At 46.6% G+C, this 24723-nt stretch overlaps 1 protein-coding gene across 1 annotated transcript; it reads left to right on the forward strand.

Moving 5' to 3' along the window:
• The first annotated feature begins 14616 nt into the window (after window positions 1-14616).
• LOC135877236 (paraneoplastic antigen Ma1 homolog) lies at window positions 14617-15966 on the forward strand. The gene has a single exon (XM_065402625.1). The coding sequence runs from the start codon at window positions 14617-14619 to the stop codon at window positions 15964-15966; it is 1350 nt and encodes a 449-aa protein (XP_065258697.1).
• Window positions 15967-24723: the final 8757 nt, after the last annotated feature.

Here is a 24723-nt window from a genome sequence, read left to right on the forward strand (position 1 = left end):
CATAAAATACTCTCTGTATGGATGCAAGATGTAGTACGGTCCCATCTTTAATGTTATCAATGCGTAATGACTGAAACGCCAGCAGAGAAAAAAATTCCAGCGGGTAGCCACCGAATACAGTATAAGAGCCAAGATTGCAAAGAGCCTGAAAGGGTATTCCCCTGCCCCATCCCCATGAATATTACACAAGAGAGATGTTTTTGTTTTTTGTTAATGCTTCTAAAATGGATTTCCGGTCTGAGCTGAAAGTCATAGCTGTAAGTTAAACTGATTTCTGGCTTGTGGTTGATCTGTGCTGAATTCATCTCGCTGCATCCCCCCAAGGGAAATCCTGGGCTGTAGTGCAGTCTCTAGTGTACAGCTGATTTCTACTCAGGGACTGGCCATTGGGGATAGAGGGGGGAAAGAAAGGATGGTGAGGAAATCCAGCTCACAAAGAAACTTTGCCAGCACAAATGAGACAGCAATTGTTGTTGGTTTTTTTATTTCCCATGTGTGAGAATTTGTGTAGCCACCCCTTCTTTCACCACATACATCAGGCTGCTGCCTGCAATAAAATGTCTCCAATAGGGCTTGGTGGCATTCCCTGCTGAAGGGGAAAGGACCAGCAAAACCTCCCAGTACAAGTCAAATCTGTTTTTAGAAATGCAGCCAACGAAAGAGTGAATCCCCTCTGACAAGCGTGTGAGGTGTTTGTACCAGACAAATTAGGAGGTACAAAGCCATGTGTCTAATCCTTACTGAAGGCAACTGAGAGGTTCAAAATGTACCAGAACTTTTAAATTGAAGGGAATGTGGGGGGAGGGAGGGAAAAGAGAGAGAGAAGGGAAAAGACCTTTGCACAATGACAGTTAAGAAGAGATTATAAAAACTTAGCATTACAGGATGGGGAGGAGGAATAGCCTCCACGTTTTTCATGTATGATTTACTCTTAAGAACAGCAAAGCCCTATTTTCATGCCTTCTTGGATTACATCCACTGTTACAGAGGAGCCCATAGTTTAGTGAATACAAAAAAAGCCAGAACATTTTTTTACATGAGCAGAAAAGGTGACAGCAACCATGTCAGGAAAAAATTGGTGGGCTTAACTGAGCCGTAATTGTATCCTTTCCTGCGTTTTCTATCATGTCAGTTTTTCAAGGGGCCATCAAGTTTTTGTCAGCTGAGGTAACCCATGCATATAAGGCTTACGTTTAGAGTAGCTCCAAGATTTGCCTTCGTGCTGACAAGACTATCAAAGTGGGCTTTAAGCATGCTTAAATTGATTTAAATCGAGTTGTCAGCTTTGAAATCAGGCTGTCTTTGGCATTCTTGTCAATAATCCTCAACTTGGCTTAAATTTTATACACCTTCATGCCTTTACTGTCCAATATTTGGAGCCATGTTCCTTTAACATACCTAACAATTTTCTGTCCTTTGTTCACCAGAGATTATTTTTCTTCCATATACAAAGAGCAAACAAGATACTTTCAGTGAAAATTATTTTGATTTTCGATTAAGGGAACAGTGAGAACAGAAATAAACTCGGAGAGCACACGGGCAGGGCCGGTGCAACCTATTAGGTGACCTAGGTGATCGCCTAGGGTGCTAGGATTTGGGGGGCGGCATTTTCTTCGGCAGCAACTGCGGCGGCCGGATCTTCGGCTGCCCCAGTCACCCGGCATTTAGGCAGAGGGAGCTGGGGCAGGGGGGCACGGGGAGGGCTGCCTGCAGCAAGTAAGGGGGGGGGGCGGCACGCAGGGGAACTCCCCGCCCCAGCTCACCTCCGCTCCGCCTTCTCTCCTGAGCATGCCGCCCAGCTCTGCTTCTCTCCCTCCCAGGCTTGCGGCGCCAATCAGCTGATTGGCGCCGCAAGCCTGGGAGGCGGGAGAAGTGGAGCAGCAATGGCGTGCTCGGGGAGGAGGTGGAGCAGAGGTGAGCTGGGGTGGGGAGCTGCCGCACGGCTCCCCAGGCGGGGGCGGGGAGCTGCCACGGGGGAGGCGGCTCAGGGCGGAGGGGGGGCTGGGGAGCTGCCATGGGGGAGGTGCCTCAGGGCAGGGGGGGGGTGGGGAGCTGCCGCAGGGCTCGGGGAGGGGGTGGAGCAGAGGTGATCTGGGGTGGGGAGCTGCCGCACAGCTCCCTGGGCCGGGGGGGGGGTGGGGAGCTGCCGCGGGAGGGTACCTCGGGGGGGGAGGCTGGGAGCTGCCGCAGGGCTTGGGGAGTGGGGCGCAAGGTGGAAGTTTCCCCTAGGGCGCGAAACATCCTTGCACCGGCCCTGCACACGGGGTGTGTGTTTACTCTGTAACAGTCTACACTGATCTGACTACAAAATGGCTTCCAGTCTATGGCAGCAGGACCCTTAGAGATTGAAATGTGCACCATATCTAAAGTCAGAATGCTTACATACATACACCACAGAGGCTGGGGGCAAAGAGAGGAGCTTTCCATAATTGCTATATTTTAGGTACACAGATAGAACAAGTGCACAGAAACATGCCCAAATCTTTCCATTTCCTCATTTTAGAGCTGTTATGTGGAATCCCCCACATTTAACATAAAGACTATTCACATCACTGTATTTGATGCACCTGATTAAGTGGTCACTCTTCAGCAGGAAAGAGGGTGAGGGGGGGTAGGAAAAATCTACATTTTGACCAAGAAACAGCTTCAGGTTCCTGGCCACACAGACTTTCTGTCTCCTGAACATCAGTTGGAGAGGATTCTTGCATAAGAGAAAGGATTATGAGAGAAGAGGACAGACACCCCAAATCATCTCTCCCTTATTCTCTATCCATGGCATCATCAACCCCAGAAGAACAAAGGAAGCAGCACTGACCTGGCTGAAATAGGCTCACTCTGTAAGACTGCTAGAACATGTGGTGAGAGAGACCTTTGCTTTGTATTCAAGTTGCTTGTTATGTGAGGTGTTAGTTGTGTTTTACCTTTTATTTCCTTGTAACCAATTCTGACTTGTATGCTTCATTACTTGTAGTCTCTTAAAATCCATCTTTCTGTAGTTAATAAATTTGTTTCATTGTTTTATCCAAACCAGTATATTTGGATTGAAGTGTTTGGGAAACTCAGTTTGGGATAACAAGGTTTGTGCAGCTGATTTTCTATGGACTTTATATGAGCTTGTATTGTCCGGGCAGGTGCTCGGCCGTACAAGATGCATGTTTCTGGGGGAAAGTCTGGGAGTTTGCTGGTGCTGCCCTGTAATGTAATTCATGAGTGGCTGGCTATAGCACTCATACAGGATAGCTGGGAGTGATTTACATGCTGGAGGCTGTGTGAGAGCAGGCAGGAGTGGTTGCTCTCACAGCAAAGCAGCGTAAAAGGCACCCCAGGTTGAAGAATTGAGGGGACACAGCTGTCCATCAGTCCAGATTGTACCCTGGGGAATGTCACATCCTGCCCACGTAGGCTTGCATATTTATAAAAATTAATTAAACAAAAATTCCATAGAAAATTCAAAGGGCAAAACAACAATGTGTGAAACCTCGTGCTAATTGGCCCCCTACTTTTAGAAAGTAACAGGAATTTATGTCCCATTTTAGGATGTAACCCAACTGTGCAGTCACTATGAGATGCCTGTAAAATTACTGCTGGTTCCACTACTGGACTTCCCAAGTGGATCCAGAAGACCCAGCTGTTGTATTTTACATATATTTACCCAAGAGACATCTAGGTGCTCCTTCATGCATCCTATTTGATGCTATATCTTTAAGAGCACATTACATTTTTTGTCCCAGTCAGCAAAAGGCTGAATGACAGCTTGATCTTGGAGCTTTCTGTATTTTGAAGGCCCATATAAACATTCTTAATTACCTGTCTGAGTGGTGTTTCATTTGATTATCAGTAGAAGTGGGTCTAAACTAATGAAAATGGATGCTTTCAAATAAATCTGTCTTATGCAAAATTATTGGAGGAATTCAGCTGCTGTTTTTCATAAAAAGTCAAAGCCCCTGCCCTTAAGATTAAACAAAACGTAGGACATGAGACATCTGCTAAAATATAAGGAGGTGTGGAAACATCAGTGATGTCAACAGCGGGAAGCTTCACAAAAGTAGTAGGTTTTAAAGCAAGATTTGAAGGACAAGGATGGTGTTTGGGAATTTTTCTCTGAACCATGTTTTCATTGGAAAATGCCAATTCATCAAAACCAAAACTTTGTTCAAGTCCCTGCTCTGCATGATTTGGAAGAGGGACTTGAACCTGGATCTTCCACATCACAAGTTTCAAAAGGGCTTGGTTTGGTTCCAGTGAGAAATGAAAACAAATTCTGAAACCTCAATTTTTCACAAAACTGAATTCTTGTTTTCTGGCCAGCCCTAGTAGGTGGTGGCTCCAAAATCAAGAACAGGGGATAATGTGAAAGAAAGTATGAATTAGGGAGGGAAATAAAGAGACAAAGAGGATTGGGACAGAAAGTACACAATGGATCTACTCCGCGCTGATTAGGCCTCACCTGAAGTATTGTGTCCAGTTCTGGGTGCCACATTTCAGAAAAGATGTGGACAAATTGGAGAAAGTCCAGAGAAGAGCAACAAAAATGATTAAAGGGCTAGAAAACATGACCTATGAGGGAAGATTGAAAAAAATTGGGTTTGTTTAATTTGGAGAAGAGAAGACTGAGAGGGGACATGGTAACGGTTTTTAAGTATATAAAAGGTTTTTACAAGGAGGAGGGAGAAAAATTGTTGTTCTTAACCTCTGAGGATAGGACAAGAAGCAATGGGCTTAAATTGCAGCAAAGGCAATTTAGGTTGGATATTAGGAAAAACTTCCTAACTATCAGAGTGGTTAAGCACTGGAATAAATTGCCTAGGTAGGTTGTGGAATCTTCATCATTGGGGATTTTTAAGAGCAGGTTAGACAAACACCTGTCAGGGATGGTCTAGATAATACTTAGTCCTGCCTTGAGTGCAGGGGACTGACTAGATGACCTCTTGAGGTCCCTTCCAGTTCTATGATTCACTTCGTGGTTATGTCCATATGTTCGTTCTATTTTGGCAGTCTGTTTTAGTTTGTATTTAGTCAGAGATTATAAAGCCAGAAGGGACCGCTAATCATCTAGTCTGACCTTCTTGTAGCCAATGATTTTACTTTATTGTTCATTTATTGTGTGATGTTATGGCTGTGATTATATGTCATATATAATTGTATGCTAAATAGAGTTAAATTGTAGGATTATATAAGATTGATTAGCAGTTAGAAGGGATAATTATGTATTAGGTATCTAAGTAAGTAGGGCTGAAGCGCAAGCCCTACAGGCTGAGGCCTGTAAGATTTTAGCTTAACCATACTAGGCCATAGAGTTCAGAAATGCTTGTAGGGTTGCCTATTTTGGTTGGCTGTATTCCTGGAGGTTTCATCACATGACATAATATTTAATTAAAGATTAATCTTTAATTCCTGGAGACTCCAGGACAAACCTGGAGAGTTGGCATCCCTAAATGCTTGACATAAGTAAGTTACCAAAGAATGACCCTATGCCACCAGTTTACAGAAAAAGATGTTTTTCCATGGTGATATTGTGAAAAATGAACAATAAGAATAATTTTTTGCTTACAAGTTACCCGTTACAAGTTTCTAACCCAGGCCCTGACCGCAGGGTGCACTATATGCATAAATGCTAATGAGGTATAGTCAGAATCACATTATAAAAAAAGGGTGCCCTGATTAGGAAAATTGAGCTCTCTATGGGAAACTCCAGCAGGTACCATCCCTTTACTGATGATCAATCCATGAGAGACCCATCAGACCCTAACATTATCTAGGAGGATGTGCATTTGACTATATTTGTAACTTGTGCATAGGTCTGTATAGAATTTCTATATGCTTGGGTAATCATAAACTTAATTGTAATTTTAATAAAACTTGTAAAACAGACTAAACCTTGTACTTGCGAAATGTATGTGTGGGCACTGTCCTTGATTTGCATGTGTTCCCAGAGACTCTAAATCTGAAGCAAGTAGCAGAGGTGACTTTCACTCTGTTAAGCTTGAAACAGTAGCCACTGTAGAGCTGAACCCATGGTGGTGTAATACCACATTACTAAATTCACTTTAAATAAAATAAAAGGCTACATATTGTATAACAAAGGCCTGTGGGACTTCCTTGAGTAAATTCCTGTTTCAACTAGAGTATCTCTCTTGAAAGACTTCAACCTTGATTTAACAATTGCTTGCAATAGAGAATGCACCAGAACCCATGGTAAATTGTTCCAGTGGTTAATTACCTTTGCTGTTAAAAATGTATACCTTATTCCCAGTCCGAATTTGCCTAGCTTCAGTTGACAGCCCTTGCATAGTATTTGACCTTTGTCTGCTAGCCTGAAGAGCCCATTATCAAATGTTTATTCTCCATGTAGGTACCTATGAACTGTAAGCAAGTCACCCCTTAACCGTCTCTTTGTTAAACTAGACCGATTGAGTTCCTCCAGTCTCTCAGTAAGCAGTTCCACTGCCATAGCACCCCCTGGCATCAGAGAGTGGCTTTGCAGGGATTCTTCTGCTCTAGCATCCCATTTTGTTGGCTGATCTGGTTCTGCTATGGTCCTTTTCTGGGAGACTTTTCTCTGCAGCTAGGTCACATTTAAAATTCCCTTCCCTTCCAGGATGACAAAAGTTCAATTTAAACAACCAAACAAAACATCCAACCAACTGTGCTTCTGCCCTTTTTGGCCCACTGCCTCTCTTCCCCAGGGACTCTGGCAGTTTCTCCCAGGTCCTCCCTGTTTCTTTTAGGGCCTATCTCAGGATTTTCCACAGGAGCCTAATCTGTTGCCTATGGCTCCTATCACAGCTTCTCCCTGACTCTGTTCTTTTCAGCCTTTTTATTATGAGATCCAGGTGTGTGCCATATTAACACCTGACCCCATTAGTCTCACTTGCAGAGGCTGGGATGCTGTTAATTATGGCACAGGTGGGACTGATTGAATAGGACTGGTTAGGCCCAGGCCTCCTGGTCCTTAACGGGGAAGGCCACCCTGTAATGCTTTCAGTGTAAGGCACATTTTCCAATCCCTTAATCATTATCATGGCTGTTCTCTGAACCCTCTCCAATTGATCAACAGCCTTGAATTGTGGACATCAGAACTGGAGCAAGTATTCCAATAGCGGACGCACCAGTGCTAAATACAGTGGTAATGTAGCCCCCTACTCTACTCAAGATTCCCCCGTTTATACATCCAAGGATCGTAATAGAGCTTTTGGCCACAGCATTGCACTGGGAGCTCATGTTCAGCTGATTATCCACCATGATCCTCAAGTCTTTTGCAGAGCTACTGTTTCCCAGGATGGAGTACCCCATCCTTTAAGTGTGGTCTTAGAACCAACTCCCTTGTTTTAGGCTGAGACTGTGTATCCTAATCTCCCTGCTTCGCAGCTACCTAAAGGATTTGTTTATCCCATGTGCAATTAGATGTTTACTACCTAAAACTTCCAAAAGTAAGAGAGAGATCAGACTGCTCTGAGGAAGTGAGTAATTTCCCACTCATAAGAACATGGTACTGGAAGGGACCTCCTGGGTCATGGTGTTGAGTACCCTGTTATTGGAGGCAACCCTGTTATATAATCCCATTCATAAATGTATCACGCTCCATCTAAAAACCAGTTAGGTGTTTTGCTCCCACTACTCCTGTTAAAAGGCTGGTCCATAACCTCAGTTCTCTGATGGTTAGAAACCTTCCAATTTCTAGCCTAAATTTATTCATGGACAGTATATTGTAACCGTGTTCCGTCCGTCACAACTGAGAATACCAAATTCAGGACAAACTACTGAAAAATAGGGGAGATACTCCTCAAAACTGGTGGTTATTCTTCCATGAGATATACCAAACCAGCAACAAAAGTAAACTTCTGTCTCACCACACTGGCTAACAAGGAGTCAGGAAAGCAGTTTCCTTAGGTATTCCAGTCCTTGTATTACCCCCCAAAACACTGGATTTAAAGATGAGTGGTTCTCCCAAAGGACCAGCAACACACCCAAGTCAATATATAACTCAGATCTTACCCAAAAATCAGGCTGATGCCAATCCTTTAGTATCTAAAATCTAAAGGTTTATTTATAAAAAGAAAGAAAGAAAGAAAAGTGAGAGTTAAAATTGGATAAAGGAATCAAATACATACAGTAATTGCAAAGTTCTAGGTTCAGGTTTGTAGCAGTGATGGAATAAACTGCTGGCTTAAGTCAAGTCTCTGGTTGCTTCCAAATCATTGGAAGGACCTCAGTCCCTTGGTTAGAATGCTCCCATTAGTATAAGTCCAGAGGCTTGAGCAGGAAAGAAGCAAAATGGAGGTGTTTCCAGGGCCTTTTATAGCTTCTGCCATGTGGAGGGAAACCCATTGTTTCAAACAAAGCCCTCAGCATGGCTAGTGGAAGATCACAGGTGACAAGATGGGGTTTGGAGTCACATGGGTAAATCACATGCTCATGCATAACTTTACTTAGTCATGGTAGAAGTCATTATTTATACCTCAAACAGCACATCCACAGGAAAGTCCATTCAGGGTAGATGGGCATCTTCCATTGTGAGTTAAATGCTCTTTTGATGGGCCACTCAATTTGAATAGTCCCTCCAAGATATGCTGGCTAACTACCTTGTGGGCGCTACCCCAGGAGCAAGCATTTGAAATCCAGGTATAGAGTCAATACTCATAGCTTCAAATACAAAAATGATACATGCATACCAATAGCATAATCATATTCAGCAAATCATAACCTTTCCATAGACACCTTACTTGACAACCTTTGTACAAAATTTGTTGTAAATATATAACAGTAGTTGCAACAGTGATCTATATGGTCATATTTTAATCAAATAACGTCACAATATACCCCTTTGTTCTTGTGCTAACATTGTCCTTTAGTTTAAATAGCTCTTCTTCCTCCATGGTGTTTACCCTCCCGCCCCCACGCACACACTCACTCCCCCGTGTATTTATTGAGAGCAATCACAGCCCATCTCAGCCTTCATTTTGCTAGGCTAAACAAGCCAAGCTCTTCTTGTCTCCTCTCGTCAGACAGTTTCTATTCCCTGATCATCCTCGTAGCCCTTCTCTGCACTTGTTCCAGTTTGAATTCATCTTTCTTGAACACGGGTGACCAGCACTGTACACAGTATTCCAAATGAGGTCTTACCAGTGCCATATACAATAGCATTAATACTTCCCTATCTCTACTGGGCATACCTGGCCTGATTCTTCCTAGGATCTCATTTGCTTTTTTCATGGCCACATCATAGTGGTGGCTCAGTCATTCTGTGATCAACTAATACACCAAGGTCTTTCTTCTCCTTGCTTGTTTCCAACTGTTAAGCCAACAGCTTATAGCAGGAATTCCCTGCTAACCAGGCAAGGTATTCTTCTCCACACATCTCATGGTTCATCAGTGCAAAGCCTTTTCCAATCAGAATTTTTTCAGCTGGAAGTCCCAGAAGGCATGATACTGATATTTTGAGTTATACAACTAGTTTCCGTTCTCCATGGTCAGATGTCAACACCCTGCCAGCATACTCATTTGTAACATTGCCCTTGTAAACCCAGGATAACGACTGGAATAGAAGCCATGCTTATAGCTGCCTCACTGGGTAGTAATAGTAATACTGTACAACCTCCTTTTCATGTAAAGGCTTCCAAAACCTAAAGCTTTAGACTGAAGCTCCGGTACCGGAATGGGAATAAATGTACAGACAAGATATATCACGAAACCTGCATCATTCCTAAAAGGTTTTCAGCCAACAGGAGACTATCTTTAAAAATCCGTCTACAGAAAAGAATGCAAGGCTAGAATGAAACCCTAAGTGTGTATTTCTTTCCATTCTTTTCTAGGGGTTTCAATGGGAGAAGAAGAAACATCATCCTCGATTCTCTGACTGAAGGGGTTAAGAATATTAAAAAAACAGTATAAGAAAGGGGGGGGGGAATAAATAAATAAATAAAACTGTTGTCTTATTCCAGGGGCTTGCCTTAAATACATGACAGATGCTATCACAAATAATTAGGCTGATATTTGCTCCAAGTTACAATTGCCTTTTTAAAATTTCTAGTCTTGTTGGAGACTGTTTAGCAGGGTGACATATACCACAAATCTGCCTATAGGGCATGTTAGATTGTTTCTATTCAGGTGCCAATGCCACACTGAGAGAAGCCAAACTTTAAATAAGATTTGTATTGTGTTGGGGTGTACAAATTTCTTGCTCTAATTTAAAATATATCAATAAGGGAAAAAAATCACAGCATAATTTTAATTATCCACTTTTAGACAATATGCTCTCTTGAAAGGCAGTGGCCAAATTCTACAGCTGCTGGATTGGAGCTCTTCTACTGAAGTTAGTGTGAATTAGATGGGAGTCCATCCTGAGTTGTAAAATGCTAATGTAAAAAGCCTTAGAGGTGGTAACCATATACAGAGAAACCTGGCACTCCTTCCACTCATCCTCTTCATTCCACCCCAGACAGCCTGCTCAGGGCTCTCTTAGCCACAAAGCAATTGTCAGACTAGTCGTCTGAGGGTACAGAATACAGCTGCTGGGCATCTGTACAATAAAAATGAATGACAGAGGAACAGTTTGCATATATTTACCTAATAAAATCTATTTTGTTTAACTTATTGGAGGGCTGAACAGACGGAGGGCGGGATGAAGGACAGGACAGCCCTCTGAAAGCTCTTGAGCTCTAAGGAACCTCCAAATGACTTGTCTATATACCTGATGGAGCACACTTTCTTAGCCAGGAACTGAAAAATCTCAGAGGTTTCATGCGGGCCAAATTCTGGACCATGCACACAGCACAAATACATAATGCTGCATTCATGGGAGTCCCACCGGCAGACTCCTTCCTTAAAGCCACAGTGTGATACCATGACACCAGAACTGCATTAGTCTCACTGGCTGATGTGATTCCTCCCATGTATGGAAGATTAGCTGGTGGATCCACATAGTCACAGATTCACCAGCCAGGCCTTCCCTCTGTTCAGAGCTTTACTACCAATGAAAGCCCATAGAGCACAGACCCACAGCACAGATGGGATGGAGATCTGCTGTACGGGCTGCCCACACCAATTCCATTGCCTCCTTGGGCCACAGAGTGCAGGGTGGGAATTAGAATATGATTAATGAACACAAGCACAACTGTCGGTCTAACCCATTGTGAAAATGCGGTCTGCAGTATCCATCTAACCCCCATTTCCACCTCTGTGCAGCACATGATGGTCTAGTCTGTGCTAGTACATTGAACTACATCAAACATTCATGAACAGCAGCTGCCACAAGATCTGCTAAAGATCATTTGCTGAGGTGCGTTCCTCTGTGTCTGCATTTACAGCTAGTACATTGTTAAAAGGTCAAGATGTGTTTAGGAGATTCCACTGGGAGAGAACAGTAATTACAGAGCACAGAGAATCCATGTAGGGACCGTGTATGCAGGGAAGTGCGGGGAGAGGAGTCTAAAAATCTCTCATTAGATACCAGTAACTTAAAGCTAATTCTGGACCTGTGAGTCAGTACCATGCAGGATGAAACTCATGCATGGCTCCCATTTACAGTGCATTGAAATTAACAGGGACCCTGCATGTATGTCCACAAGCAGAATGTTATCAGTATTATAGGTGGAGCTGCTGAAAGATAAGGTGGCCTGACCTGTCCCATAGTAAGACCCTGTTTCCAGTTGCTTATCACTTTGACACACTTCAACCAGAGAACTAGATAAATTCATGGAGGATAGGTCCATCAATGGCTATTAGCCAAGATGGGCAGGAATGGTGTCCCTAGTCTGTTTGCTAGAGGCTGGGTGTGGGCAGCAGGGGATGGATCACTTGGTGATTACCTGTTCTGTTCATTCCCTCTGGGGCACCTGGCATTGGTCACTGTCAGAAGACAGGATACTGGGCTAGATGGATCTTTGGTCTGACCCAGTATGGCCATTCTTATGTTGTTAACCATTTGGGCTTAAATTCCTCATGCTGCGTGTCTTCCTCAGGCTGAATTATTCTGGAAAGTTTCAGCAAAAATGATCAGCTGTTTCTGAGAATTAGATTAGGAAAAGTATATTGTTTTGTTCATGTTAAAAATCCTTACAATTGATTTGTTGAGACGCTCTCGTGCCCCCATGCTTTGGAACAGGAACCTGATATTTGGCAGGGGGTGCCGCTGTGTCAGCGATGTGCCTTTTGTTATTCCCATGAAAACTACCCACATTTGGCCGTGTTATTAGCCTTAGAAAAAAATCTCAGTTGGTGCATTCTAAGTAGAGACGTCTTAGAGCTAAATTCTCTACAGATTCCATTTGTACTGATTTCAGAGTGGTAGCCATGTTAATCTGTAACAGCAAAAACAACGAGGAGTCCTAGTGGCACTTTAGAGACTAGCAAATTTATTTGGGCATAAGCTTTCGTGAGCAAGGAGGGCCATGGTCAAACTAGCCATCTGGGCTCTGATCTCTCCCACTCTCTCTGGGGTCTATACCAGCAAAAGAGGGAAATGCTGCAAGACCTTCAGGGCATCCCACAGACAAGAAATAGAGGAATTTGCAGCCTCGATTAGGCACAGAAAGCAATGGGAAGAGAGGGAGGATTCCAAAGCATTGGGCTACAAGATTACTTGTTTTCACATAGTCTTGCTGATTTGGACGCACCTCACCCATGTACTTATCCGCTACACCGATACTGACTTGGACTCCTTATACATTCCATGGGTGGCGTACCCGAGCCCACCTATCCATTGACACTTTAAAAACCCTTGCACCCCAATCTGGGTCTATGCAGGTTATGTGATATTTATGTATCTTTTCATCCTTGCAAATGATACCTGTAACCCCCCATAACCCAAGCCTGACTCCAGATGTACAGTACCTTGCCTCTTAACTCATGTATATGTAAGCAGAGTCAGGATGAGCTCTACCCTGACATCTGGTGGGGAATTATGGCGAGTGTGGAAAAGAACTCCAGGGGCGGATCTTGTTTGCATAGGCACACCCACACGCCTAGCATGAGCCCACAGCAACCGAAAGTGGTTACTTTGGCTGGTGTGGGATCCCCAGTTTCTCTGTTATTGGGGCAGGAAGAATAAAATTTTGTTACCCTGATTCTGTGAATCAAGGCCAGTGGAACTGTTGTATGACAGAAGGACTGAGTGAGTCCTTCACCATTACCTAAGTAGCATTTGCTTGTCAAGGGGCATGGGTTACAAAACCCAGCGAATTGAGAGAGGTTGGGGGCAGGTACCTGGTGGTGTGGGTCCCTTTTGTGGGCCTGAAACACCAATTGCACCTTCTCCTCTCTCCACTGTTGAATGTCAGAGCTAACTTTGATTCCCTTAGGAGTCTAGTTACAGGCTGCTGAGCTGAGTTCACTTTGGGTCACTAGTGCACCAGCACTGGGGCTCCCCTACTATGAGCTGAAATCACTAAGAGCTGAAATCACAAAAGAGCTAAAGTTACTAAGAGCTGAGATCACTGAGGCTGTGTTAACTAGTGGGGGAGCCTGAAGCTCTATTGCTAAGCGGCTGGCGGAGCAGTTTGCGGGGACGGCTGGAGGAGCAGCTAGCCGAGTGGAGCCTCGCGGGGACGGTTGGAGCAGAGCTGAGCGGCTCACAGGTCGGTGAGCAGAGCAGCTGGCAGGGCGGAGCCTTGCGGGGACGGTTGGAGCGGCCCCAAGGGACGGTTGAAGTGGAGCGGAGCCGAGCGGCTCACAGGTCGGTGAGCGGAGCAGCTGGCAGAGCAGAGCAGTTCGTGGGACGGCAGGAGCGGCTCACGGGACAGCAGGTGGAGTGGAGCGGCTCCTGGTGAAGGCTGCGGCGGAACCCCACGGAGAGGTGGCCGGTTGGTCTCGGATCACGTAAGGTGCCCCTTAACACCCTGCGCACCCCCCCCCCAAACTCTGGGGCTGCACTGACCAGGGACAGAGACTTTGGGGGGGCTGTTGGACTTTTGGGACTTTGGTGATTCTTGGGTTGCTGGACCCAAGAGACTTTGGGGTTGTTGGACTTTTGGGACTTTGGTGATTCTTGGGTGGCTGGTTTCAAGAACCAACGGGAAAGGACACGGCCCAATTTGCTGGGGTGGGTCTTCGCTCATGGTTTGGTCTATGAACTCTAGTTGTGGTGTTTTCCCAATTTAATGCTATGTCGTTTACCTCATGTTATTAAACATTTTCTGCTACACCGAGGCTCTGTGCTTGCGAGAGGGGAAGTATTGCCTCTTCGAGGCGCCCAGGGGTGTGTGTAAGATTTTCCCAGGTCACTGGGTGGGGGCTCGAGCTGGTTCTGTGTCACGCTGTTGGGAAGGGACCCCTATGTACTGAACCCGGCCCTTGCTGCTATCAACTTGGCCTGGCAGAAGGGTTACATTTTTGGGGGCTCGTCCGGGATCTCTGGGTCAGTACCCCTCGCAAGCACATCTTGGGTGATTCATTAACTTGGGAAAACCTAAAAATCTTCTTGTTGTTGTTTTGATCTGATATATTTGTAAAAAATTTACAGTTTGTATAATGGCCCTACACTTGCTAGAGGACTGGTGCAAGGGGATGAATATTAACCCTAGGAACTGTCTTTTGGTAACGGGGGTGCCGGAGGCGTTTGATGAGGGTGCAATAGAACCTATCTTAAGGGTATCCACTGAGTACCTGAGTAAGTGCAAAATGCGTGGGCGCATGTTTGTGAGGGAGGAGGGGGCTTTTGCTGTACTGTGCGAGCTGCCATCGGCTGTGGAACCCCTACAGGTTCCGGGCACGATAGCAGTGGAAGATGGTGAGTGGACGGTAATAACCACTGGGAGCCAGCCCTCACCAGTCCCTGCCTCTGATGTAGAGTTTCTAAAGAAAATGTCGGCCTTTTTGGGGAAAGAGGGAAAGACTTTGGCTGATATGCCAGGTCTGTTGGGCCTTGATCCAGGAGTCCCACACCGGGAGATTGCTCCTTCACCTGATGAGTGGGCGAAGGCTTTGGGGCAAGCATTAGAGAAGGTTATGCCACCCCACCCTGAGTCAAGCCCCTATCGTAAACTGAGGTTGTTTTCTGGGGGTCCCACCCCAATACCTGGGGAGGAAGCATTTGAACCCTGGCTGGAACACACCACTGAAATGCTGCAGGAGTGGGTGGTGCCTGAGGCTGAAAAGAGAAGGCGACTAGTAGAGTGCCTCAGGGGGCCAGCCCTAGATGTGATTCGCACCCTGAAGCTCAGTAACCCTGGGGTCAAGGTGAAGGACTGCCTAGAGGCCCTTGATCATGCCTTCGGGAGAACCGAGGGCTCAGATGATGTCTATTGCAAGTTCCTCAATGCCAGGCAACAAAAGGGAGAGAAGGTTTCTGCCTATATCCAGAGGTTGGAGAAACTATTGCAGAGAGCCATCATGAGGGGAGCAGTGGCAGTTGGGCAAATGGACCGGACTAGATTGGCTCAGATTGTGAGAGGAATTCAATATCAGAACCCAATCCTTCTCCACCTCCGATTAAGAGAACGGCAAGACAATCCACCGAGTTACTCTCAGCTGATAAAAGAGGTCCGAGAGGAAGAAGAGAGGCAGGCAGCTGGCGAGGTTTGGGAGGTGCAGCCACACCAGGCGACTGGCACAACATCCATCCGAACGCCCAAGGCACTGATGGTGAATCCTCAAGAGGAACTTACCCAACGAGTGCAGGTCCTGACACAGAAAGTGGCTGAATTAGAGAATACCATCGATTCAGCAAATACTTCAAGGTACAAGGAACCCTCCGCTACCACGGTCCAGAAGACTACATTTAGAACCTCTGCCCCACCGAGGCAACAAGGGAAAGGACAATCCTTCTTCTGCTACCGGTGTGGCCAGGGTGGGCACATTGCTGCAAGGTGTCAGAATGCAGAGAATCCCACGCTAGTATATCAAAAGCTGAGGACCACCTGGGGAAAGTCGGGAAACGGCCCCAGGGCCTGGGAAGGGAGCCGCCTAGGCCTACAGGGTGTGGAGGCTCCCCTGGAAAGAACCATGCAGCCCGAATCCCACCAGGATTGATAGGACCCCGAGCGGAGGTAACTATAAAGGTTGAAGGGACAGAATGTAGAGCAGTGCTTGACACAGGATCCCAAGTGACTATCATATTCCAGTCTTTCTACCAGCAGATGCTTGGGCATCTGCCTATACGGCCCCTGACAGGGCTTGGCCTGTGTGGCCTCAGCATGGATGAATACCCCTATCAGGGGTATGTCATAGTACACCTGGAATTCCCAGAAGAGATTGCTGGGGTAAGATAGGAGGTGGACACTGCTGCTTTAATATGCCCTGACCCTAAAGGAGCCTCTGATGTGTCCGTGCTAATAGGGACCAACTCCAGTCTCTTTAAGGTACTTGCAGATTACTGCAGACAGCGAGCAGGGGACCAATATCTGAACACCTTGGTGATACACACACACTGTGCCGCAGCCTACAGAAAAATTGAGGACACAAGAAAAGTGATGCCTGATTTGCCAGTGGGAGCATTGAGGTATGCGGGCCCGGTCCCCTTAGTGGTTCCTGCAATGACAGAAAAGGAAGTGATTGTCATGAGTACCTGCCTAAAAGACAGTAAGGAAACATTAGCAATGGTAGAGCAGCCGACCGAGGGAGGGCTCCCAGAAGGAGTGCTGGTTCTCAGTGGTGTCATAACCCTACCTGCTGAAGCCCAGGAAGAGGTGACTATACTGATTGCTAATGAAACACGCCGTGACGTGTTTGTAAAACCGGGGCAGAAGATTGCAGACATCTTTGAGCCTGAAACCATTGTGAGACCCCAGTGTGAAGCTGAAGTTCCAGTGATGGATCCCGCAAAGTTTGACTTTGGGGACTCACCATTGTCTGAGGAGTGGAAGGATCGCCTGCGGAAGAAGCTTTGTGAGAGATCCAAGGTATTCTCACTGCATGAGTGGGACGTGGGATGTGCCAAAGGAGTGGAACACCACATCAGGCTACAAGATCCCCGACCCTTCAGGGAGAGATCTAGGAGGATTGCTCTCTCTGAGATGGAAGACGTACGCCATCATCTTCAAGAGCTGATCGCGAATGGTATCATTACAGAGTCCCGAAGCCCCTACGCCTCTCCCATTGTGGTGGTTCATAAGAAGAGTGGGAAAATCCGGATGTGTATTGACTACCGCACCCTAAACAGGCGCACTACAGTTGACCAATACACCATGCCTCGAGTACAAGATGCCTTGGACTGTCTGCTGGGTAGCCAGTGGTTCTCTGTGTTGGATCTTCGGAGTGGATACTACTAGATCCCTCTGGGAGAAGAAGATAAGGAGAAGACAGCCTTCATCTGCCCGTTAGGGTTCTACCAGTTCGAACGCATGCCCCAAGGGATTTCTGGGGCACCTGCCACATTTCAACGTCTTATGGAGAAAGTCGTGGGAGACATGAACTTACTGCAAGTGTTAGTTTACTTGGATGACCTGATTGTGTTTGGAAGAACCTTGGAGGAGCATGAAGAAAGACTTCTTAAAGTGCTTGATAGGTTGGAGGCGTATGGTTTGAAGCTTTCAATTGACAAATGCCAGTTCTGCCGAACCTCAGTGAAGTATGTGGGTCACATCGTGTCCCAGGAGGGTGTGAGTACTGATCCTGACAAAATAGAAGCACTCACTACCTGGCCACATCCAAGTAACTACAGAGAACTCAAGACCTTTCTTGGATTTAGTGGCTACTACCGTAGATTTGTGAAGAACTACGCTACGATTGTAAAACCCCTGAATGATCTTACCAGGGGATACCAGTCCAACAAGAACAAATCTAAGACCAAGAATAAGAGGAGGCCTCCAAAGCCTCCTGTGCAGAAACACTATGGCCCCTTCGAACCGTTTGGGCCAAGGTGGGACGAGAGATGTGAGAGGGCGTTTCAGGAAATCATTACTCGCCTAACTCATGCCCCCGTCCTAGTCTTTGCTGATCCGAGCAAACCGTTTATCCTACATACTGATGCCAGTTTGGAGGGTCTGGGAGCAGTCCTGTACCAGGAAGTGGAAGGCAAACATAAACCCGTAGCCTTTGCCAGCCGAGGACTGTCTGACAGTGAAACTCGCTATCCCATCCACAAGCTGGAGTTCTTGGCCTTGAAATGGGCCATCACTGAGAAATTTCGAGACTACTTGTATGGTGCTCAGTTCCAGCCCAGCTGCGGTTGTCCCACCTAACCCGGAGGGTAAACTACTATTGAGAGAATGGACCAAACTAAAACTGATTCAAGGTAGTGTAGAAGGATTGGGTTCTGATATTGAATTCCATCTCCCCTATTTTTCAGTAGTTTGTCCTGAATTTGGTATTCTCAGTTGTGACGGACAGAACACGGTTACAATATACTGTCCATGAATAAATTTAGGCTAGAAATTGGAATGACCACCGACCCTTTACAAAAGCAACGAGCACAACTAGTGCTGCCAAAAGAGTACAGAGCCCTGGCCATGAGGGCCCTGCATGATGACTTTGGACATTTAGGGATGGAGAGGACCCTGGAACTTCTTCGTAGTAGATTCTATTGGCCCCGGATGGCTGAAGATGTTCGTAGGAAATGTGAGACTTGCGCTCGATGTGTTCAAAGGAAAACTCTGCCCACGAGGGCTGCATATCTCAAGAACATCACCAGCACCAAACCTTTGGAACTGGTATGCATCGATTTCTTGTCTTTAGAAGTAGACAAGAGGAATATTGGGAACATTCTAGTTGTGACTGACCATTATACGCGATATGCGCAGGCATATCCCACGCGTGATCAGAGGGCCACCACTGTCGCTCGAGTACTGTGGGAAAAATATTTTTCAGTTTATGGATTCCCAGCCCGGATACACTCGGATCAGGGGCGGGACTTTGAGAGTCACCTTCTGAAGGAGGTGCTGAGGATAGCGGGAATTAAGAAGTCTAGAACAACGCCTTATCACCCGCAAGGTGATCCTCAGCCAGAGAGGTTCAACCGAACCCTATTAGATATGTTGGGGACTTTGCGACCAGAGCAGAAAGCAACCTGGAGCCAACATGTTGCATATCTGGTGCACGCCTACAACGCCACAAAGAACGATGCTACGGGGGTCACCCCATATCTCTTAATGTTTGGGCGAGAACCAAGATTACCCATAGACCTGTGCTTTGGTGTATCAGAGGATGGAGATAGCTATGAAACTCATCAGCAATATGTATCCCGACTGAGAGAAAAGCTGCGGGATGCTTATCACTTAGCTACATCTGCGGCTCGGAAGAACGCAGACCGCAACAAACATCGATATGATGCTAGGGTACGTCTGCAAGAACTCCAGCCGGGGGACAGAGTCCTGCTGCGAAATTTGGGTATTGCTGGCAAACACAAGATAGCTGACAGATGGAAGGCAATACCTTACTTGGTGATGGAAAAGCTAGGGGACCTGCCGGTCTACAAGATCAAACCTGAAGAGGGTCCAGGGCAGACAAAGACAGTGCATAGAAACCTTTTGCTCCCGGTGGGGGAATTGGTAGGCACCCCGTATGAGATGGGCCCCAACAGGGCAACTGGGCAGAACGAAGGTGCTGGACCAAAGCCACCCTCCAACGTGGACAGCCAGCCCCCTGCAGCTAACCTACCCCCATGCAGCACATCCGAGAGTGAGTCTGAGGAGGAAGACACAACCATGGTGTATCCTGGGATGGAGACAAGATTTCAGTCTCGATCAGCTGAATCAAAAGAGAGCTCCTCCTCTTCCGCCCTAAACCCCATGGCAGAAGTATTTAGGCCCATTCCTGACACCCCTGAGCCACTGGTGGGACCCCCATGTGATGACACACCCAGGTTATTGGACAGTGGAGACATACAGATGGAGGATGTCCTGGGCACCTTGGACCCTCCACTGTTAGAACTAGAAATGCAGGGGCCTATACCAATAGCTGAGGGGCCCTCAAAGGAAACCTCTCCATCCATCGTTCAAGAGGCTGTCCCCCCTACCACGGCAACAGAGATTCTCAATAGACGAGACAGGGTAATAAGACCAGTAAAACGGTTGACTTATGATGCACCTGGGGTGACTAGTGAGGAACCAATATGTTTAGCACACAGGCTTGTGGAAGCTAAAGTGGGCTATCTGAGGTCCTTTGGAGGGAACCAGTGAGTTGGTATAATAGGGAGTGTGATTTGTCGGGACGACAAATTCTCGGCTGGGGGGAGGATGTAAGCAGAGTCAGGATGAGCTCTACCCTGACATCTGGTGGGGAATTATGGCGAGTGTGGAAAAGAACTCCAGGGGCGGATCTTGTTTGCATAGGCACACCCACACGCCTAGCATGAGCCCACAGCAACCGAAAGTGGTTACTTTGGCTGGTGTGGGATCCCCAGTTTCTCTGTTATTGGGGCAGGAAGAATAAAATTTTGTTACCCTGATTCTGTGAATCAAGGCCAGTGGAACTGTTGTATGACAGAAGGACTGAGTGAGTCCTTCACCATTACCTAAGTAGCATTTGCTTGTCAAGGGGCATGGGTTACAAAACCCAGCGAATTGAGAGAGGTTGGGGGCAGGTATTGGTACCTGGTGGTGTGGGTCCCTTTTGTGGGCCTGAAACACCAATTGCACCTTCTCCTCTCTCCACTGTTGAATGTCAGAGCTAACTTTGATTCCCTTAGGAGTCTAGTTACAGGCTGCTGAGCTGAGTTCACTTTGGGTCACTAGTGCACCAGCACTGGGGCTCCCCTACTATGAGCTGAAATCACTAAGAGCTGAAATCACAAAAGAGCTAAAGTTACTAAGAGCTGAGATCACTGAGGCTGTGTTAACTAGTGGGGGAGCCTGAAGCTCTATTGCTAAGCGGCTGGCGGAGCAGTTTGCAGGGACGGCTGGAGGAGCAGCTAGCCGAGTGGAGCCTCGCGGGGACGGTTGGAGCAGAGCTGAGCGGCTCACAGGTCGGTGAGCAGAGCAGCTGGCAGGGCGGAGCCTTGCGGGGACGGTTGGAGCGGCCCCAAGGGACGGTTGAAGTGGAGCGGAGCCGAGCGGCTCACAGGTCGGTGAGCGGAGCAGCTGGCAGAGCAGAGCAGTTCGTGGGACGGCAGGAGCGGCTCACGGGACAGCAGGTGGAGTGGAGCGGCTCCTGGTGAAGGCTGCGGCGGAACCCCACGGAGAGGTGGCCGGTTGGTCTCGGATCACGTAAGGTGCCCCTTAACACCCTGCGCACCACCACCCCCCGAACTCTGGGGCTGCACTGACCAGGGACAGAGACTTTGGGGGGGCTGTTGGACTTTTGGGACTTTGGTGATTCTTGGGTTGCTGGACCCAAGAGACTTTGGGGTTGTTGGACTTTTGGGACTTTGGTGATTCTTGGGTGGCTGGTTTCAAGAACCAACGGGAAAGGACACGGCCCAATTTGCTGGGGTGGGTCTTCGCTCATGGTTTGGTCTATGAACTCTAGTTGTGGTGTTTTCCCAATTTAATGCTATGTCGTTTACCTCATGTTATTAAACATTTTCTGCTACACCGAGGCTCTGTGCTTGCGAGAGGGGAAGTATTGCCTCTTCGAGGCGCCCAGGGGTGTGTGTAAGATTTTCCCAGGTCACTGGGTGGGGGCTCGAGCTGGTTCTGTGTCACGCTGTTGGGAAGGGACCCCTATGTACTGAACCCGGCCCTTGCTGCTATCAACTTGGCCTGGCAGAAGGGTTACATATATTTCATTTTAAAGATTAACTTTAATAAAATATTTGTGTGTGTATTTTTCTTGAGCTGGGTCAGCATTGAAGAAGCAGGCAAAAGAACTAGGGAAAAGTTAACCACGTCTTCAAGATAAATGGGAAGGGGAAGCTTGCTCACCTTCAGAATTAGAGCAAATCCCTCTCCTCATCCATTAAGATCCCTTCTTCCCCACCTCCTTTGTCCTCTCACCTTCAAATCCCTCTTCAAAACTCCTCCCCAGGAAATCCCTCTAAATGTTTAGTAAGCACTCTCGAATCAGGTTTGGCAGGAGACACAGCAGAGCATTTTTATTAAGTGCATAAGCACCTAGCTAAGATTGAGCCTGCTCACAGATCCGTAAACATCCAATTCCCACAGGGTATGCTTGGAGGCTTAGTACAGGTATTAGCATAATCATTCTCAAACTAGCAATTTGATGCTTATTTTTACATCTCTTTTTTAGCTGCTTTAATTCCTCTCCAACATTCCTTTTAGTTTTGCAACAGAAGTTATAACTGATAGACCGATTTTAAGGACAATTAAAGTTTACTTCAAGTATGTCTACACTGGAGCTGGAAGGTGTAAATTCTGGCTCAAGAAGACACCCCCCCACAAGCTCTGATCAAGCTAGCATGCTAATCATAGAACCTAGCCGCAGCAGCACATGCAGTGGGAGAGGCTAGCCACCCCAAGTATGATGCTATCCAAGACCCAAGGTGTGTACTCAGGACAGCTTCCTCTTCTCCCGACTTTCATCACCCGCCTAGCTTGATCACAGCTAGGGTAGGTGTGTCTCCTTGTGTTGGAATGTACATCTCCAGCTCCAAGTGGAAACCTACCTGTCACGGTTTCAAGGTAACTGCACCTGTGTTCCCCCTTCATGGTTCTTCAATGGCACGCACTTGAAGGTTTCTGGCTCCCAGTCATCATTTATCTTGGGTGGAGATCCACATCTCACTCCCTCTGGGGATTTTAAGGCTGCACAGCTCCCTGCCTTACACTTTGATATCCCCAGTAAGCCAGACTAAAAAGGCCAGTGCCTGGGCTTTGCTTTTTCTCTGAGCGCTATGATCAGTATCCTGTGCGTAGTTATAAATTACCACACAGCTCCTCCTAAGCAAGCACATTTACTCTTAAAGTAAAAGCACTACAGAGAAAACCCAATAATAAAATAACCCACATGCATACTAAAAAGCTTACCAGAGACCACCCTCAACTCCAATCTAAGGCTCTGGTAGGTGTCAGCCCTTCAAAACTCACAGCTGGATTTTTCCCCATGGTTACAAGTTCATCCACCTTAGATCCAGAAGCAGAACAAAGGCTGGACAGATCAGCCATTTCTTTACACACCTCGGGTCTTTGATCTTCACCTTCAGTAACATGTGATCAGCAGACAGATGATCCTCAGGGTGTAGCTTCAAAAGGCTGGGTTTTGCATAACTGGAGTTGGGGAATTTGCATTAACCTCTCCTTAGGAATTCTCCAGGAAATCCACTTAACACTTATTGTCCCCAAAGTCCATACTCGTCTGGCACATTTTCAAAAGTATTTTAAACTCCTTTACTCTTCCCAGGTCTCATGTCTGTCACAGGTCCCCTAGAGGGAAGTTACATACAATCCCAGGCCACCTTAGTACATAAACCTAATTCAATAAGGTCTCTCAAGCAGATTGCAGGAGATTGTCATATCTGTCACAGAACCAACCACATACGTACAGGAAGAGTATTCTTAGGATATGGCTTTCACAATGACTCACTGAAAACTGATTACCACACAGCTTCAGTCAGGTGCCATTTGATTAATAGATTTTAAAGTCAGAAAAGACCATTGGATCATCTGACCTCATGTATAATACAGGTCATAGAATTCTAACTGGTTTCCCTTGTATAGAGCCCAATAACTCGTATCTGACTAAACACTTGGACTTACTGACTTTGGCAATTAAGGTGCTTATAATGACTCTGCACTTGGTGAGATTGGCAGTGATGCTGCTGGTACTGACACAAATCCTCTCGTATCCCCAACCCCTGAGCTTGTGTCTTTTTCTCCTGTATCTATATTTATATGGGGTTTCACCAGCATTTCAAATAAGTCTTGATGACTTTTCCAGTACTTTCCATGATTCATTCCCACAGCAGATGATCAGGCCTTGACTGGGGGATTAATGACTCTTGCCGAGTTTCATGTGTCGGTGTCAGTTTTGGGTGGTTTGGCTGTCCAGCTGTCAATCTAAAGAGTTGTTTAGTCTATTTCTCTTGCCTTCTTTGCAGCTGTATTTGTAAGTCTGCCATTTGCTTGGGTCTGAGTAAGTGAAATCTTGTGTGAAGGACTCACCATATGATGTCTAAACTTAGGCTCTGATTCTAGCTGTGCTTCTCAGGTGTAGCCTGGGATTGAGGGGAACAAAGGTGTCTATACACTAATCTTTCCACCTCTGGGCTGCTGGGGTTGCTAGGGACTAGCTAGGCCACTGCAATATCATAGAGTTTAAGGCCAGAAGGGACCACTAGATCATCTAGTTTGACCTCCTGTATACCACAGGCCACCAACACACTGAAATCAACAACAGAAGAGGCCAAAGTAAACGAGACCCAAAGAAGATCAGACTATTGTGTGCCACAGGCAGAGAACAGAAGGGATGGAGGGCACCAGTGCTTAAGGCCTCTGCAGTGACAGGGAAATGATAAAGTGAGATTGACCCAGATAAACCTGGCAAGTGACCTGCATCCCCACACTGCAGAGGAAGGTAAAACCTCCCCAAGATCGATGTCAATCTGGCCCAGGGGAAAATTCCTTCCCCACCCCACCTATGGTAACGAATTAGCTCCTGAGCATGTAAGTAAGAACCAGCCACACCTGCACCTGAGAGAGAGAAGGCTCAATAACCCCTCACAGCACCAGCCCACCTTGCCCAATGTCTCCTCTCCAGCCCTGGTCACCCCTGAGGCTTCAGAGGAAGGAGATAAAAAAATCCTCCCAGAATACACTAAGGGGAAAAATATCCCTTCATGACTCCTACCAGCGGCTGGCTGAAACCCTGAAAGTGTTAGGAACATAAGATATAAACCAGAAGTGACCCCCCGGAGCTGTTGAGCCTGGCCTCCCACCATCACAAGCAACTCTTTCC

Source organism: Emys orbicularis, chromosome 4 (genome assembly GCF_028017835.1).
Source record: "Emys orbicularis isolate rEmyOrb1 chromosome 4, rEmyOrb1.hap1, whole genome shotgun sequence".
NCBI classification, from domain to species: domain Eukaryota; kingdom Metazoa; phylum Chordata; order Testudines; family Emydidae; genus Emys; species Emys orbicularis.